We start from the raw sequence: 18,654 nt of genomic DNA on the forward strand, positions 1-18,654 counted from the left end.
GTTGATAAAACCTAATTATAAATTGAATAAATGTAAGATCAGCTGTGAAGTAGTGTAGTATGCACATTGTAAAAATAATAGTTTTTGTCTTATATGATGAAAATGAATTTTTCCTTGTTGTACATAATAATTCTAAGTTCAATTTTAGTTTTAAGTGAATGTGCAAATGTTTTAATGATAGTTCCAACACCCAGTAAAAGTCATTCATTTCTTGGACATGCATTGGGTCATGGATTAGTTAAAAATGGTCATAATGTAACAATGTTTACTCCACATCCACAAAAGAAACAAACACCAAATTATCATGTTTTAAAATTAACTAAAGTGGTGGAAGTATTTAATGGTATGATGTGAATGTTTATTGAATCATTTGAGTACATACTAGTGCACTCATTATCGCTGTGTCATTGGGTAAAAAACTCACTTTGCCTACAGTTTGAAAAGTGGTTATTTCAGGAGATTGTTGTCCAAATTGAGCAGTTAGTAAAATGTCACAAAACTTAATTGAAAATTTGATGATTTCAAGTAAAATCAATTTTTTCTGGTATGAAATCTGTGAGATTTATTTGGTTGTAGTCAATGCATTTTTTATTTTTTATTTAGTACTTGCAATACAATAAATATTTGAAATAATTTTTTAACATAAATGGCCATGAAACTTTATTAAAACTACTAAACTAATCTTTAATTAGGATCTAATTATCCTAACATATCTTTAAGGTGAATGTTACATTGAAGATAGTTTCTACTTGAAGTCACGTCATTAAGCACATAATATTACGGCAAATTATGGATTCGAAGTTTTCTTATTAGCGTGGTTTTATTTGGGCAATGGAGAGACTTGAACGAACTCCCTCAATGTTTATTGGATTATTTTAAACGTGTCCATATTAATTTGTTTACTTTTAAAATTGATTTAGAAATGTCGAGTCATGTAGCTTAACACCCAGATAATAACTAATTATGATTAGAATAAATCTTAATTCATATAATATACATTCTTTGAATTATTGTGCAGTGTATTATTATCTATTGTAAATTACTAAATTAGTAATAAATGAGTTATAAACGTCTGTGACTATTTTGAAAATTTTATCTTTTTTTTAGCGATGATGAACTCTATTGGTGGCAGAACTCAAATGAATCAACATTATGAGTTAATGTTTCAACTCCATAAAAATGCAGCAAAAATGGCAGAAGCAACCTTACAAGAAGATAACATACAAGAAATTTTGAAATCCGAAAGCAAATTTGATGTGATCATTATTACATCATTTTTCAATGATGCTTTAATTGCTATTGGTCATCATTTCAATGCCCCTGTAATTGTTTTCCAAACAGTTGGACCATCATTTTTAACTAACTATCTCGTTGGGAATCCAAGTCCATATTCATATGTTCCAGAAATGTTCCTTACATACTCAGATCACATGACATTTATACAACGCTTAATAAATTCAGCATTCCAAACAATACTTAATATTTTAAGATGTCTCGTACATTATTATGAACAGGATAAAATATTAAACAATTACTTTCCTAATGCTCCCAATGCACATGAACTTCGTAAACAAGTGGCACTTATATTTACAAATTCCCATAGAGGTTTAGAGTATTCAAGGCCTTTAGTTCCGAATATAATTGAAATTGGCGGCTTGCATGTGCAAACACCACAACCACTGTCCAACGATTTACAAAAGTTTATGGATAATGCTACAGATGGAGTGATTTATTTTAGTTTAGGAACAAATATTCATAGCAAAGACATGCCAATCGAAATGAAAAAGAATTTTGTTAACGTATTTTCAAAATTGAAACATAAAGTATTATGGAAATGGGATGATGAGTCGATTTCAGGTTTGACAGATAATGTTCATCTCAGTAAGTGGTATCCTCAAAGTGATTTGTTAGGTAAGAAAATGTACATAATACTTAGAAAGAAAAACAAATTTCGAAGATATTGTTGTCCGCTGTTTCCTTGTTCATTTTCTCAATTGAAAAGTATAATTTCCTGAATGCCTTAGCGTAGGTGAAAATTTGTAGACACAGATTTTTCACCATTTCCAAACAAGTCTCTATTTTTTATTAAATCACACAGGTAAAAAGCATTTCTTACAAGAAAATCTCCTGTACTAAAAAAATTTTATGTGGAGCGAGAAACCCAATGAGATACATTTTATGTACTTTTACCACTATTTTACTGATTGTTCCAACTCCTCAATTATTCTTAGAGGCTAAAACCTGCTATCCTAGGCATACTGTGTATGGAATTGGTTAAACCAAAGCTTTAACAAATTAAGCCAATAAGGGTAGTAGATATCTTATTCGAGAAAAAATTCCTCGACGCAAGAAAATTTGGAATCAATACTCATATATTAATGATATTTCTGTCGAAGATATAATCTGTATGGATATCTGGTTTTTAATTACATTTATTATTTTTGCAATTATATATAATGCAACTATATTTTGCAGCTCATCCAAATCTTAAACTGTTTATAACACACGGTGGGTTATTAAGTACAACTGAGACTGTTATACGAGGAGTACCATGCCTTGGAATACCAATATTCGGTGACCAACAGCGAAATATGCAAACAGCTGAAAGACTTGATTTTGCTGTTACAGTTGATTTCAAAAATGTTACTGAAAAATCTTTAACCTGGGCATTGAATGAAGCACTCACAAATCCAAAGTAAGAAAAGTTATAAATCAGACTCTTCTGCAAAAAGCATTTAGTTTTTGAAAAATATTTTAATAATTAAAAAATAATATTTACTTTATTACATTCATTTTAGAAATCATTTAATTTATGCTGCTGTTGTATCGGTTTTTATTTTTTTCAGATATGCTAAAGAAGCCAAGAAATTATCAATACTTCTAAACGATAATATTGTTCATCCTTTGGATAAAGCTGTATATTGGGTGGAATACGTAATACGACATAAAGGTGCTCCACATTTACGATCAGCTGGAGCAGACATTCCATTGTATCAATATTTATTACTTGATGTTATTAGTTTTATTTTATTTATTTTATTTGTAATATTTTCAATTAGTTATTTTGTTTTTAAAAAATTAATAAAAATTGTAAAAAATAAATTTGTACATAAGAAAAATAAAAAAGATTAAATAGATGCTTCTAATTTATTCAATAATTTTAATTTATTTTTTATTGTTCATTGTGGTTTCAATTATTCTTCAGTTACGCTTATTATTTCTGTAGTTGAAACACAAACAAAATAAAGATTAAGATTAATCAATTCAAAAATTAAAAGCAATTCCAGAAAATCATTTCTTATTATTTGAATGAGCCTACAACTGCATAATTAAAATTGCATTATATGGAATTCCTATCACATAAATGTAAAAGTTTTTGCATAAACATAGTAACTTAAAGTCAATTATTTACACAGTATTTTCAACGTCTGTTACAAGTAATGTTTGAGAATTAGGAAGTCAATTTATTTTAACGTTTTGATTTGATATAGGCAGTTTTTTAAAGCTTTCAATATAAACTAATACGCGTAATTTCAATTGCTTTGATTTTATATTTATTGGAAAGCTATGTCCTTTGTGTTTACACATGATTATGAGCCCAAAGGCACCGTGGCTACCTGGAATGAAGAAGAGTAAAGCTTTGACAATGTTGATGAACTATAGTGTTTCAATTAAAAAACTGCCATTTGATTTGCGTTTTATATCTTTATCTCATAGATTATTTTCCTTGGAAATATGTGAAGCTTCTAGATTGTGTTCGATAAAACACAGATAATAAAGTCCAACATCAGTGAAAATTCATCATGTGCCTCGATACTGCTGATATTTGCCCATTGCTGCTCGAAAAAATAACTTCCAGATTACGCTTCATTCAAGCCAACTACTGCCTCCTTCAAAATCTATTATTTAAACGCAAATAACATAAGTAAGTTTTTCAATGAACCCAAAAATATCATAGCGATATTTCTTTTATGTCTTTAATTTTGATTTAAATTTTACACCTTATTATGCCCCCGATATTATGTTTTTCCGTACTCCGTATGATTTTATTTTCTAGACATCTCGTAATAGTTGAGCTATGACTTCCAATGGAGTAAAAACTTCAATTGGAGTAATTTCTGCGATATAAACGATTGAAGGTTACAAAAGTAGCTCCGATTTTTGATTCATTGATTCTTACTTCACGGAAACTTAATTTTACAACAATCTAGCTTGCAACTAGTTGCAACAATTACGTAATAACAAATTGCAAAATAACTAATCATTGTATATTGGAATCTAAGGCTCCACTATGAAATCTCGCATTACGCTGCACTTGACAGAACATACAAAACTCTTTTTAATGAGATTACACAATTTAAATTCAATAAAAATGAAAATAGTTCAAACAAAAATTAAATTAATCAAAAACAATAAAGAAACAATTTAGTTTATGGTACATTTTAGTATATGGTACCATAAAATATTAATATTATTCATTTTATATATATATATATATATATATATATATATATATATATATATATATATATATATATATATATATATATCCCTATCCCTATCCCTATATATTATAAATGTGAAAGTAAGCATGTTTGTTTGTTTGTTTGTTTGTTTGTTTGTTACGCTTTCACGCTAAAACTAGCGAATAATTTTTAATGAAACTGTATAGCAATATAGCTGATATATCAGAATAACACATGAACTATAATTTATAAAGATATATTAAAAATTATTACCATTTTTTTAAATTTTTACAGAAATCTTTAATTTATGGTTCAAAATGATGATTATAGATGGAGCAGATCTATGATCATCATTGTGAACCATAAATTATAGAATTCTGTAAAAATTTAGAATAGTAAATGCCAAACATATCATGGCCAACTATTCTGGTATACTCACTGAATTATGACTATTTTACATTTAACAAAATTGAAAACCGTGTATATCAAGAGAGGGCGGAGGCTATAAAGCGGTGGTTTTAACTTTTAAGCCAAGTGAAGCGGGCGGGTATCAAGCTAGTATATGTTATACCTATATATTTTTTTTAACATCGAAAACGCCAAACTTAATTACAGATTTAATAGTTATTATAAAAATATATATTTATGGATACATAATAAATACCTTTATATTATAATGGTATCATAAAAATAGTCATATAATTTTCTTTTAGATTCTTATTTTGGAAATTGTACCCTAATATAAACATTGTTATCGATAATGCCATAACACACCAAGTAAAACAATAATTAAATTTTTGTTAGTTAAAATAATATTAAAATAAAAGACGTAGTTCCGTTGAACAATCAAAGGCACCATACATTTATAAATGGAGTACATAATATTAGGAGACGACGGTGTATAATGTCCGCCTTGAGCAACAGGTATCTTGGGGGCCATTTTCCTCGAATCTTTGAAATTTTTTAAGGGGTTAAATCGAGAAAAGTCGCAAAAAAAAGATTTTGTTTTGGAATTTGATGAAACTCGGTTGATGGAGTAATTTTGATCCAAAAAGTATAAAAATCAGGTTAATTTATTGATTGGATGCAGAGTTTCTGAGATATCGCATATAATATTTGTATCAATTTTAGTTCGTATCTCAAAAACTATTCGGCCAATCATCAAATGCACTAGATTTTTGTACTTTTTGGTTCAAAATTACCTTATATACTGAGTTTTATCGAAATTGGAGGTAAAAAAATTTATAAATTTTTTTGCAATTTTTTTACTATGGAATTTGATGAAACTCGGTGGATGGGATAATTTTGATCCAAAAAGTATACAAATCAGGTTAATTTAATGATTGGACCTATACAAAGCTACAATGTCAGCGAGTATCATGGGCAAAACTTCATTTTCAAAAAAGTTATAAAAAATTAAAATCCATAAAATTGTGAACAAAAGGGTGGATAAGTGAGGGCTATAACGTGATTGTCTAAAGAAGAAATTGTCCAGCAAAGCGGGCGGATATCTACTAGTAGCACGATAAAATTCGGAAAATTGTGTGCTAGTATGTTTTCTCGAACAAGGTAAAACGATTTGTCCATTAAACTCTTTCAAATCGTAAAAACTGATAACAGAAATTTTTATTTAACAACAACAACAAAAGGGAAATCGAATTTATATTTTGAAAATCTTGATAAAACTATTCAACTGATTCATACAAACTTAAATGAGATAATTATTTGCTCTATAAACGGTTAGAGCTTGTGTCAGACATTTCTGTTGTATTGCATTTATAATGAGGAGCATCAATTGACAATAAACTTCGAAGCTTTCTACCCTATATACGCTCATATCCAATACACTATGAGTGTATCAAATAGCCTCATCTACAATTTACCCACGTGTACTTTTGAGTCTAGATATAGCTGTGACTACATAAGCACACAAACTTAATTTAGTATGGAGCTATATATTTACATATTCACAATAAAACATGACACAATTCCTGGTTAGTATACTTAACTTAGTATATTATACTACCACCTATTGTTATGCGAGAACTGGTAGTTTATTTAACAGACAAAACAAATTTGAATAGAAAATTATAGTAAGTTTGTTTAGTTTACGTAAATATAATACAATGTAGCATTCAAAAAAACTGATTTGTTATTGTTCATCTTACTCTTTTTATATTATTATCGCAAAATGACTCTACATTGATTTGATTGTTGTAAGAAACAGGTTCAAATATTTAAAGAAAAAGTCAAAGTCGCGGCAATGTTTAGCTTACTTGCTCCGATGTAATTACCACATTTCTTTCTAATCAAAGTTGTCCTATTAGCTCAGTTGGTAACCAATTCCGGCCACGGTATGCTTAGGGTATAGGGTTTGATTCCCGCCATCGCGATCGCAGCAAAATTAATTTAATTAAAAGTTGTGATGGGTTGGTGTAGTGCATGGTATATGCATGAAGGAGGTGCACTCAGCCTCTGATATTGAGGAGCTGATAAATGAAATTATCAGCGGAAAGGTGGTAAAACACATATATGGTATCACAATGTGCTCTATAGGCTCAGTGTGTCTTTCGGACAGCCAATATAACCTAACCTAACCTTCTAATCAACGAGGTCAGATGTGGGAGAGACATTTCTAAAGGCACGTCTCACCAACTTAATTTACCTTTAATTTACCTTAATTTACCCCTTAAACTCGAACTAAGAGGCTATAGAAGTGTACAAAAGTAAAATCCACGAAAAAACACATCAAATTTGCACATAAAAATGAAAGCAGATAGACAAAATCGTTAACACTGTCAAATAATAATAGTTGCGGAAAAGGGCGGCACTGACGAAGATGTGGTAAAAGGAATTAATTAAGCAAAGCAACATTTGTCCAGTTATGACCAATATGGAGATCACATCAACTCCGAAGGAGCACAAAACTGAGAATCTTCGAAAGCAATGTTGAATCTGTGTTGTTATATGGATGTCCAACCTGGAAAATACCCAAATAAATATTAAGGCAGCTACAAACCTTAACAAACCGTTGTCTCAGAAACATCTTTAAAATCCAATGGCCTGAAACAATCTCCAATGAAGATCTATGGAACATATGAAAGCAAACACCGGCACGCCCCCTCCGGAATAAAGGACATAAGTCAAGTAAGTCACGAGCAACCTTTATTATTATTTTGTCAACAAATGAACGTCGATCATTTTAATCAATGTCTGAAAAGGAATAAGAATTCCTTTTAAATCAGCAATATAAACTGAGATGCATTTTTAAAAATTCATTGAGATATGAGATTCAATCTCTCAGTTTTTCCCTAACAATTTTATATTGACATGAGTTCAATTCTTATTTAATTGGAGAGTACGTAATTGTGAAATATACAGTCGTTACGACGATATGATGATGAAGTCACAAGTAATTCTAGCTCGTATTCGTATTTCGTATTCGTATACAAAGAAACGACACACGTTATGTTAAATTATACGTATGCAATTAATTTAATAGAACGTGACACAATAATATTATAAAAAATTTTGTTACGCTAAAATTTATTTTTATATACAATTTTATAATACACTTGTCGTTGTGACACTGTAAATTATTTTGGGAGCATAGTATATGCACTTCATATTGGAATTAAGTTGTACTGATATAAACAGCAATGTTTATATCTGTACAATTGCTTTTATGCATTTGTGAAAAATATGTTTTATCAAACGATGGCAATAAAAAAATGGGACACTATGTAAATATTAGTAAATAAAAGCACTTACTGCTCGCTGGAATTTCATATAACATAGTGCGGAAACCTAAATAACGAAGAAAAAAACTTTTAACAAAAAGAAAACCGACTTCAAAAGAAAAACTTTTCCAAAACAAATTAATATGCACTAAAAAGTAAAAAAATAACGATAATATAATGTTGTTGAAATTATTGCTATTTTTGGAGTCGGTGTGAGCCAAGGAAACAACTCTAACAGAACAGTTTGCTATATTAGCTTGGCTGATACCGACACCAAAAATGACAATAATTTTAACTACATTGTATTATCGTTATTTTTTTTACTTTTTATTGCATATTAATATGTTTTGGAAAAGTTTTTCTTTTAAAGTCGGTTTTTTTTTATTTTGTGATTTTTGTGAAAGTTCACTAACAAATTTGTCACTAAAAAAAGAATCATTGAAATTGGTTGGCGTGATTAAGTTATTCGTCCTCTTGCCGTGCATACCTAATGCAAAATTTAAGACTTTTATGGTTTTCTCATGGATGCCGTTGTCAGAACTGGACCAAAATGAACTGGGACTTCACGGAAAACACCAGCTTTCAATTAGATAAAGAATCATCAAAATCGGTCAAAATCATCAAAGTTCTGAAGTAACATACATAAATAAAAAAGTACAGTCGAATTGATAACCTCCTCCTTTTTTGTTTGATACATTTCAAATAAAACCAAACAAATCAAAATCGGTTCATCCGTTTAGGCGCCACAGACAGACAGACAGACACACACACATAGCGGAAAAACTTATAGCACCCCTTTTTATAAGTTCGGGGGTTAAAATAAATTGACTATTAACTGGCCTGGAAGATCAAGGTCCAATCCAAGGTGTCTGTGGGATGACCTCTTTTGATAGGAACAAATTTTGCTTGAAACATTTTTCTATATCTGACGTACCCCAAATGAAGGATCTCATTAATGTGTGTCTAAGGACTTACTGTATACTTCTATGATATATGCAAATTTTATATTTGATATATTCTGATAATAGAGTGATATATATGCTAATTTTAATGTGATATGGATTTATATCAAAGCAGTTAAAATGATACAGTATGAACAAAAAAGTAAATATTCGAAACGGTCACTCCTTACTTATTACAATGTAGGGCACAAATTAAGCTCCAGTAAATTTAAATGAAGAAGCTAGAATGTGACGTCACGCACATGGTATAAACTTTAAACATTATTTGGCGCGCTATTTTATTAATTATTCGATTTATTTTGAAGTAAAAATTTTCGGATAACAAATACATACTAGAATGACCCATTTTTTGAATAAAAATATTGTTGGAAAATGTTCACCTTTCGTATTGCAAATTTTACATATGAATATGAATATGGCGGGGGGACCTCCAGGATTAAATAATTTTCTACACAACGGTCCCCCGACAGTAATTACAATTTTACTTATCATAACAATTCAGATGAAAATATTTTCTTGTAAATTACACCACACTTTGTTAGAAATTTTTTGTAAGTTACATCAAACTTTGTTCGAATTTTTTTTGTAAATTACACCAAACTTTGTTCGAATTTTTTTTGTAAATTCCTTCAAACCTTGTTTCATATTTTTTAGAGCATGATTTTGTAGAAGTCGGGGTTTTAGTTTTTGAACTTTATTTTATTTAAATTATTTTGGGGTTTGTGTTAAATATAAAGATAAATTTCATACATCATTCTATTAAAAAAATTCAAATTCAATTAATTCAATTTAATGTGAAGCTACAAGTCTACAACTAACGGACGGAAATACATACACTTAAAACTATTTTGAGACTATAATGTGTGATTAGGTATAACATATATTTATTGATAGTAAATACACTATCATTTAATCGAAATTTGTTTTTCGATCATAACTTTATGTCCTGTAGAGAGCGCCATATTCAATTTAATGTAACGCCACATGGCCTATAACCATCGGGCAATCAAAATGCTTCTAAGAATACTTCATTTGTAAAATTATGGTCAGTAGTTTAGAAGCTAGATGGGAACAGATGAACATACATACACATGTACCAAACACATAACCCTCGCCATTGTATAGTCGGGGTAAAAATTAAAGCCTTTACTGAGAAATACTTTATATGTAGGTAGTTTTAGGTATTTATATAACGTAGATACGTTTGTAATTTGAGCATGTGAAATGGTATCAGAATAGATTTTAGTTTCTAGTCTGCAATGTACATTTTATAAACGCGTTGATTGAACAATATGTTCATTCTTTTATGTCATTATATTTACAGATTTTCTTTCTAGACGAAGAAACGAAGGAATAACGTTCGAAAAATTTGAGTAGTAAGTTGGATTTGAATCCGGTTTTCGGCATTCGAGAGCGTCAGGATAAGAAATAAAAATATGCAATTAGCATAATTAATATGCATTTTATAATTGCATTTTAAATTGACGTTAATATTAATATAAATTCACAATTCGGTTAATAGAGATGAAAATGATTTCAAACTTGTTACACAAGGGTTTTTGGGGCCGCAGAAGACGAATATCGTGACAGAATTGGTCTCAGAGGTACCTGGTTCTGAGGGTAAACGGTTACTCGTCGCCTAGTCGAGTTTTCGGGAAATTTGTTATATAAACGATCCAAACCCGTTTCTAGGGTTTTTTGCGATTGCTGAACACGATTATCGTGACAGAATTGGTTTCAGAGGTACCTGGTGCATCGGTATCCCCTCCGCCTCCTGGAGTTTTCAAGAAATTCGTCATATAATCAGTCAAAACTCGTTACTCTGAGACCAGGTACCTCTGAGACCAATTCTGTCACTATATCCGTGTTAAGCGACCCCAAATACTCCCGTGTAACAAGTTTGAAATCATTTTCATCCGATAATAAGCGAATTGTGAATTTATATTAACGGTCAATTTAAATTCTATTATGCAATTTAGAATTAATTAAGCATAATTATAAAATGCATATTAATTATGCTTATACTTATAAAACATAATAGGTCACAAATTTCCAGACGTAATCAAATGCGAAAACCGCATTCCAATCCGACACTCTGCCCAAATTTTTTGAACTTTGATCATTTTTTGTGCTTTGTTTCTTCGTCTATTCTGCTTGTACGCTACAAAGCAGTAAACGGTGCAGTTTGAAATCGTAATTACTCGACAATGTGACCATTATAGAAATAAAAAATTCGATTTTATTGCACTAGTTATGATATTTTATAGTTTATCGAGCTTATATAGTTGGGGGTGTAGTATGCTAACCTACCCTGCTGCTTGAATCATATGTTTTAACAAATTGTAGTGATAGTAGGTCACGAAATAATATTTTTTTATATTCAAATAGAAAGAATAGTTAAATTTTCTCACTTTTTAATCAAAATCATCTTTATATACATATTCCTTAAATCAAAAGCTACATAATATTACCATTTTCACATTTAAATAACCCGTAAATATTGAAAATTGTTCATTGACATAAGAAAAAACGACATAGCTGCTTTTACAATAAAGTTTCAAATAAAAAAGTCTACCATGGTTAATAATATTAAATTACAGCCACAGACTGTGATTACACCACATATATATATATATATATATATATATATATATATATATATATATATATATATATATATATATATTATAAATGTGAAAGTAAGCATGTTTGTTTGTTTGTTACGCTTTCACGCTAAAACTAGCGAATGGTTTTTAATGAAACTGAACAGCAATATAGCTGAAATATCAGAATAACACATGAACTATAATTTATAAAGATATATTTAAAAAATAATAATAATAATAAAAAAATTTAATTTAATTTTACATTTACCATTTTTTAAATTAAAGAATTCTGTAAAAATAAAAAATAGTACATGTCAAACAAATCATGGCCAACTATTCTGATATACTCAATGAATTGTAACTATTTTACATTTAACAAAATTGAAAACTATGTATATCAAGAGAGGGTGGAGGCTATAAAGCGGTGGTTAATACTTTTAAGCCCAGTGAAGCGGGCGGGTATCAATCTAGTAAGACTGTATTTATTTAGAGAGGTAAAGTTGTTGGATTATTATTTAAAACAAAGACTACTGGGAAAATAACCTTTAGTAGGTACTAAAGAACTAATTGAATTATGTACATTAATAATATCAGCTTATACGGACTATTCACTGCTGTAATTCAATAAGTAAATAACATTATTATTTTATTACATCAATGCTGTTGTTAATTAGAACAGTCATCATTTATTACCTACTATTTAGGTACTTACTTACATTTGAAAATAGAATCAAAATTATTATAATAGCAGGGCAGTTTTTCAAAATAATAAATTGGACACGGTCATTTCAAACAATTTTTACTACGGACCAAGTTTAGTTTTGAACCAAACCAACATCTTTGTCGGTTGTCTTGTGTTATCGGTGCCAGCTTGAAGTACTACCAATATCCTGGCTTTTTAGTCACTCGAGATCGCAAAACTGGCGTCGAAATGTTTCGAAGGGTTCACCAATAGAGAAAACTGTTAAAAAATTTCAGGATATCCAAATCTTAAATAGTCCAAATGGTAGTGTATTGTTTGTTTTCAAAATACGCACTTGAGCGTATTATCCAAAGATTTATTTTCAAAATTCGCACTTATCCAAAAGTTTTATCACAAAAATTGTTCTCTTGGAAGTGTGCAAAATCAATTTTAACATATTAACAGGTAAGTAAAAACAGGTATTTTGGTTCCAATTACAATTTTTTGAAAACTTTGGATTAAGGTAGTTTTGATCATGCTGAGCAAAAGTACTTATGGACTCAACCCTCAAAAACCCTTCCCTTCCGAGCTACGGCCCTTGAAATTTATGCCTACATGGGACCGTAGCTCGGAAAGAAAGGTTTTTGAGGGTTGAGTACAAAAGAACTTTTGATTAGCATGATTAAAACTATGTTAATCCATAGTTTTCAAAATTTTAACCGAACCCGAAAATCAATGTATTTTGTGCGGGGTGCTTTTTTTTTTTATTTCACTTCAATTATAAAACATAGCTTCCTTTTGGACTCTTTACATGTATGGTATCAAAAAACAACCATACAATTTTCATCGGAATTATCTATGCAAAATCCGTTTAATTCCAGGAAGTATTGATAGTTACTTTGAAGTTCGTGCTCAGGGACATGACAATCCTCGAAGTCAGGAACGATTTCTTCCGATCGTTAATGATAAACAATAAACTTCCAAAACCGCTAAAAGTAATGAACACTTAATAAGAAAGTTATTCTTTATAAATAAAAAAACTTGCTCCACTGCACTGCTAACTCATGTATATTCACACATCCTCAATAATTTATTTAAATAAAAAGAAGATATTATTTTAGAAATCACTATATATGTCTGAAAGCGTTTTTATAAGAGAACAGGAGTGATTATGTTTTTAAGTAGATACTACAATATTAAAAAATTCTGCATAGAGAAAACAGTTGAAAGACAAACTTTCTCAGTTCTTACCTTGTATATAATGTTAGGACATAAATTTGAATGTTTTCGATATATGTTAGTTGGTGGAAAACAATTTATTTTATAAAATCGTAGAATCATTTCCAGTGATGTTAATATTGACACAAATACTTTAACGAGCATCCTTATCGATAATAAACGATGGTATAATGTTTCTATCAATAAAATATCATGTATACACACTACGAGTGTATATATATACTTACAGTCGAATTCATTCGATTTGATTCGATCCAAATTACTGAATTGGAATAAAATTAATTTATTTTATTTTTATTATATTGGAATAAAATTAATTGATGTTACGAATAAAATTTATATACAGGTGTTCATAAAATCATCTAATTAGTCCATTTCTGGTTGTCTGTCTGTCCGTCTGTGTACTCGATAACTCAAAAACGAAAAAGATATCATGAAATGTGTATATCGTGCTCAGGACGTAAAAAGTGAGGTCGAGTTCGTAATTGAGTAATATAGGGCAACTGAGTATTGAATCCTACGGACCCATCTTGTAAGCCGTTAGAGATAGAACAAAAGTTTAAATGTAAAAAATGTTCATTATAAATAAATAAAAAACTATTGTTTGAACATTTTTTCGTAAACATCACTGTTTATCTGCGAGGACGTAAATTAAGCGCAAATTGTATAGTATGTATTATAATGTAATATCAGTTATGTAAGTGTGACATGTATGTATTTATAATGTGAGAATGTAAACAACACTGTCCATGCATGGTATTTCAACAATTAACTCATTCAATTGTTTGTTTTCACTTGTTTATGAAATTTTCAGTCCCAAGCATGCAATTGTCATGTAACCTTTTTTCCTTACATGAGACTTTACTTTTGTATCCATTTATGTTAACATTTGCATTGGTCAAATACAATTTTGTCTTACAGAATTTCTAGGTACCAATGAGGATCCAAGTCTTATTTTCAATTTAAATAACAGAGGATGCCACACTAATATTCTGCACAGTCTACAAAATGCACAGTTTTGAAAAAAAATTAAATTAAAAAAAAACCACCCAAAACATGAAAAGTTGTACATTGATGTAGATTTTTCAGAAAATATAAAATCTAATAAGAAGTTTATATAAACAAATTGGAAATTTTACGCTCGATAACTTTCGACTGATCTATTTGACTGAAAAACGTGGAAAATCGTTTCCAAAATCACCTTCTTATTATTCTGCGCATACAAAAATTTTTATTCTATAGGTAAAAACCTAAAACTTGGCACATGTGGCATTACTGTACCCAAAACTTCAGCTTTCACCAAACTTGATGGCACTATAGCTTCTTTAAAATAAATAAGAGGCTTTATTGTTCAATTTATGTGACAGAAGCTGTAGGTACACAATATATTCTCTCGACAATATGTAGAAGAACAAGTATATAGTAATACCAATGTTGTTCTGTAGGTAATAGTTTATTCTGTACACTTAGGTTAAAATATTGAAGATGTGCTGTAAATATTGTATAGGAAATATAATAGCATTGGAAGGTGTGATCGATTCAATTATCTTTAAGTAGTTCATACTTATTGCAACCAATTTAGGAAAACTGTTATTTGACTAATAGTAGAGAACGCGAAGAGAAATCATATGCGTAGGGGATGTAAGTGCTTGGTTTGAGCAAATTTTTCAAGATGAAACAAAAGGAAAGCAAAAACTCTAAATATATTTTAATACTTGGTTGTCCCATTAAAGCAATATTAAACGAATTAACTCGGCAAAAATTTCAGAAAACTTTAATTAACGGGGCTAGTTTTTTTACAAATCCCGAAAAATTGCAAGTTTTGGTTTATCGGTCGACGGATACATTCTTTTTAACCGACTTCAAAAAAGTAGAAGGTTCTCAGCTCGATTGATTCGATTTTGATGATTTTTATTTATTTGGTGTTTCCCGTTTGGTCCCATTTCAATTTGATCCATTTTGACTGTTCCAAATAAAAAATGTTGACCCAAAAAAAAATAATAGTATGTGGATTATTTGTAATGGAATATTATGACAAAAAAACTAGGACTGTAGACTGAGGGAACATAATGTGCAATTATGTATAAAAACTGCAATACGTTATAGAAAGCGAACACAGATTGATGTTTCTTTATTGACTTTAATAAAAATAACTTTTAACAAAAACAAAACCGACTTCAAAAGAAAAAATTTACCAAAACAAATTAATATGCACCAAAAAGTAAAAAAATAACGATAATATAATATAGTTAAAATTATTGTTATTTTTGGTCGGTGAAAGCCAAGGTAATGTAGCAAACTGTTCTGTCAGAGTTGTTTCCTTGGCTGACACCGACTCCAAAAATAACAATAATTTTAACTTCATTATATTATTTTTATTTTTTTACTTTTTAGTGCATTTTGAAGTCGGTTTTCTTTTTGTTAAAATTTTTCTTATTTTGTGATTTTTAGTAAATCTGAAGTACATTAACTAATTTGTCACTAAAAAAAGATAATCGAAATCGGTTGGCGTGATATTGAGTTATTCGTCCATTTCGTGCGTACTTAACGCAAATTTAAGACCTTTTTGGTTTTCTCATGGATTCCGTTGTCAGAACTGGGACCACATGGGAAGCACCAGCTTTCAAATAGATAAAGAATCATCAAAATCGGTTCACCCAGTCGAAAGTTCTGAGGTAACACATACAAAACAATACAGTCGAATTGATAACCTCCTCCTTTTTTGTTTGAAGTCGGTTAAAAAATAACAAGAACCTTTTAATGAAAAAAATTTCTTATTTTCTATTATTTTACATAAATTTGATGTGGATGATATAACACAAAATGCAACAAATATTGTTTTTGAAAAATTGTCAAACAGAAAATACATAAAGCATGCATAAAAGATAAAATCATTGATGTGGAATCAGTTATAAAATTCCTTTATACATTTATATTCGATGAAAGATTCCTTTTCATTAATAACAAATATAAAATCACAACTCATAATCTCTGCATAGAGAGATAGATATTTATTTGTTTGTGTTCATTTCACTTGGGAAATAAATTTCTTTTTAGATAAAATGAAAATTAATTATAAACTATTTGGTAACAGCAAATTTCAAACTGGTTTTAAACTATTGTTTAAACAATAGAAAATTAATATTAAGTTAGTTATTCTGTACATTCTTAAAAATTTCTATAATAATTTTACGAAAAGTTTTGGATGTACTATATGTAGCACATACGGGTTGGTAAAAATATAATCGTAGTATGTTTAATTACTAACTTTTTTACCAAAGAAATTGTTAGTATAAACTGAAAGTATACAAAACTTTTAGCGTGTATTGTTTTGTAAGAATTCCATGTAATTCTGAGAACATTACACTCCGGAATAATTCTGGAAAAGCTTGATTTTTACACGAACCTTCTATTTGTGGTTCTAAACAAAATCCCAAAAGTCTACATCGATCTATATACCGCTACAAAAGTTACCCGGGGTTAAAGGTCACAAAATACGATTTTTCGCGAATATTTCGTAAACGGTCACAGTTGTCGAAAAAATAGTTGTTATATTATTTTTAAATATTTAACAATGTTCCCATAAAAAACTTAATTAGCCGATCCCATAAAAATAAACCCATAAAAATTTGATATTATACTCCCTCCTTTCTTTGTTAAAATTTTTTTAACGAATTTTTTTTAAAATTTTATTGTCGCCACGAGTCTGCTTTCAAAGTTTCGGGTCGATTGAAGGAGGGGTTACAAACCGATCCAAATTTTTTTTTTCGGCAAGCAGACAAGCAAAAGAAAGAAAGTAAAACGACAGAGCAGAGCAAGATGCTTTTGTTTGTTAGTTAATAGCTTTTTCGATGTTACCATCTCAGTATACACTTACCTACACAATGAGTAAACCAAATTTTAGAATTATACTTATCCAGATATTGAAAAAGATCTAAAACTTACCTGAAACAAAAAGAAAAGAAAATTATTAATCCATTCTACATACAAACTTAAAGTTAGATTTAGAAACACAAAAAACAAAATTAAGAATATTCAGTGCTACGTTCCCAAATTATAGTTTTCTAGAAATGAAAATTGAAGTTTTTCATAGGAATTTTCTTTTCTAAAACTTCTGTTTTTAATAATTAATGATTACTTTCCTTACTCTTCCAATGTTTATGTTGGAAATTGTTGAAGTTTTGAATATTTCGAGTTTCGATGACACAAGAAGGAATGGATTATACATTGATTTTTAAGTAAACATAATTCAATTAACAAACTCGAAGGTTTCAAATGACATGAAAAGAAGATTATGAAAAGAAACATATTGTATGACCTAGTTATTAGGTATTAACGGATGTAATTATTCCCACATTAAAAATATCTTAGAAGATGTAGTGTAGTGAAGCAAACAGTGGAGTTTTGAAAAACATAAGATTCTTTAAATCAAAACAATTATTGTATTAAAGAGAACGAAGGAGAAGTTGAAAATATGAATATTTATTATCATAAAATTTATATATAGAGCATAAAATAATGCTGCACAAGCAGAATAATCCGAAACATATTTTTATTAGATTAGTGGTACAACTAATAAGCCGGGATGCATAGAAAAAGTGGGGAAACCGATTTTAATGAACGTTTTTGTAACGTGTTTATAGGACTACTCCAAGAAACATTCAGCCAACTTAACCTAGCCAGAAAGGGGAATAGGGTCCTAGAGAAAGGCATAAGTATGAAGCCCTAATTTTTTTTAAATGCTTATTTTGTCTTAAAATTGCCATCTAGTAGGTATTTTTGGTCGCTGAATACGAATCCGAGTTTTCTGCATAAAATAGGATAAGTGAGTATTTATCGTCCAAACTGTTATCTAGGAAGTATTTTCTGATGTTATCTAGGACATGCTAGTTTTGGTGTCAGAATAACGTATTCTGTCACGTATTCCGTAAATTTTATTCTGTCACTGTTTACGAATCC

General features: G+C 29.5%; 2 protein-coding genes across 2 annotated transcripts in view; one reads left to right on the plus strand and one right to left on the minus strand.

Moving 5' to 3' along the window:
• Positions 1–18,654, minus strand: part of LOC123292438 (neuromodulin) — a 196,126-nt gene that overhangs the window by 134,544 nt on the left and 42,928 nt on the right. The window lies entirely within an intron of this gene.
• LOC123292436 (UDP-glycosyltransferase UGT5-like) lies at positions 59–2,925 on the plus strand. The gene is made up of 4 exons (XM_044873094.1): positions 59–343; positions 1,108–1,911; positions 2,476–2,704; positions 2,847–2,925. Exons 1-3 carry the CDS (start codon positions 94–96, stop codon positions 2,697–2,699), a joined length of 1,278 nt encoding a protein of 425 aa, XP_044729029.1. The 5' UTR covers positions 59–93; the 3' UTR covers positions 2,700–2,704; positions 2,847–2,925.

Source organism: Chrysoperla carnea, chromosome 2 (genome assembly GCF_905475395.1).
Source record: "Chrysoperla carnea chromosome 2, inChrCarn1.1, whole genome shotgun sequence".
NCBI lineage: Eukaryota > Metazoa > Arthropoda > Insecta > Neuroptera > Chrysopidae > Chrysoperla > Chrysoperla carnea.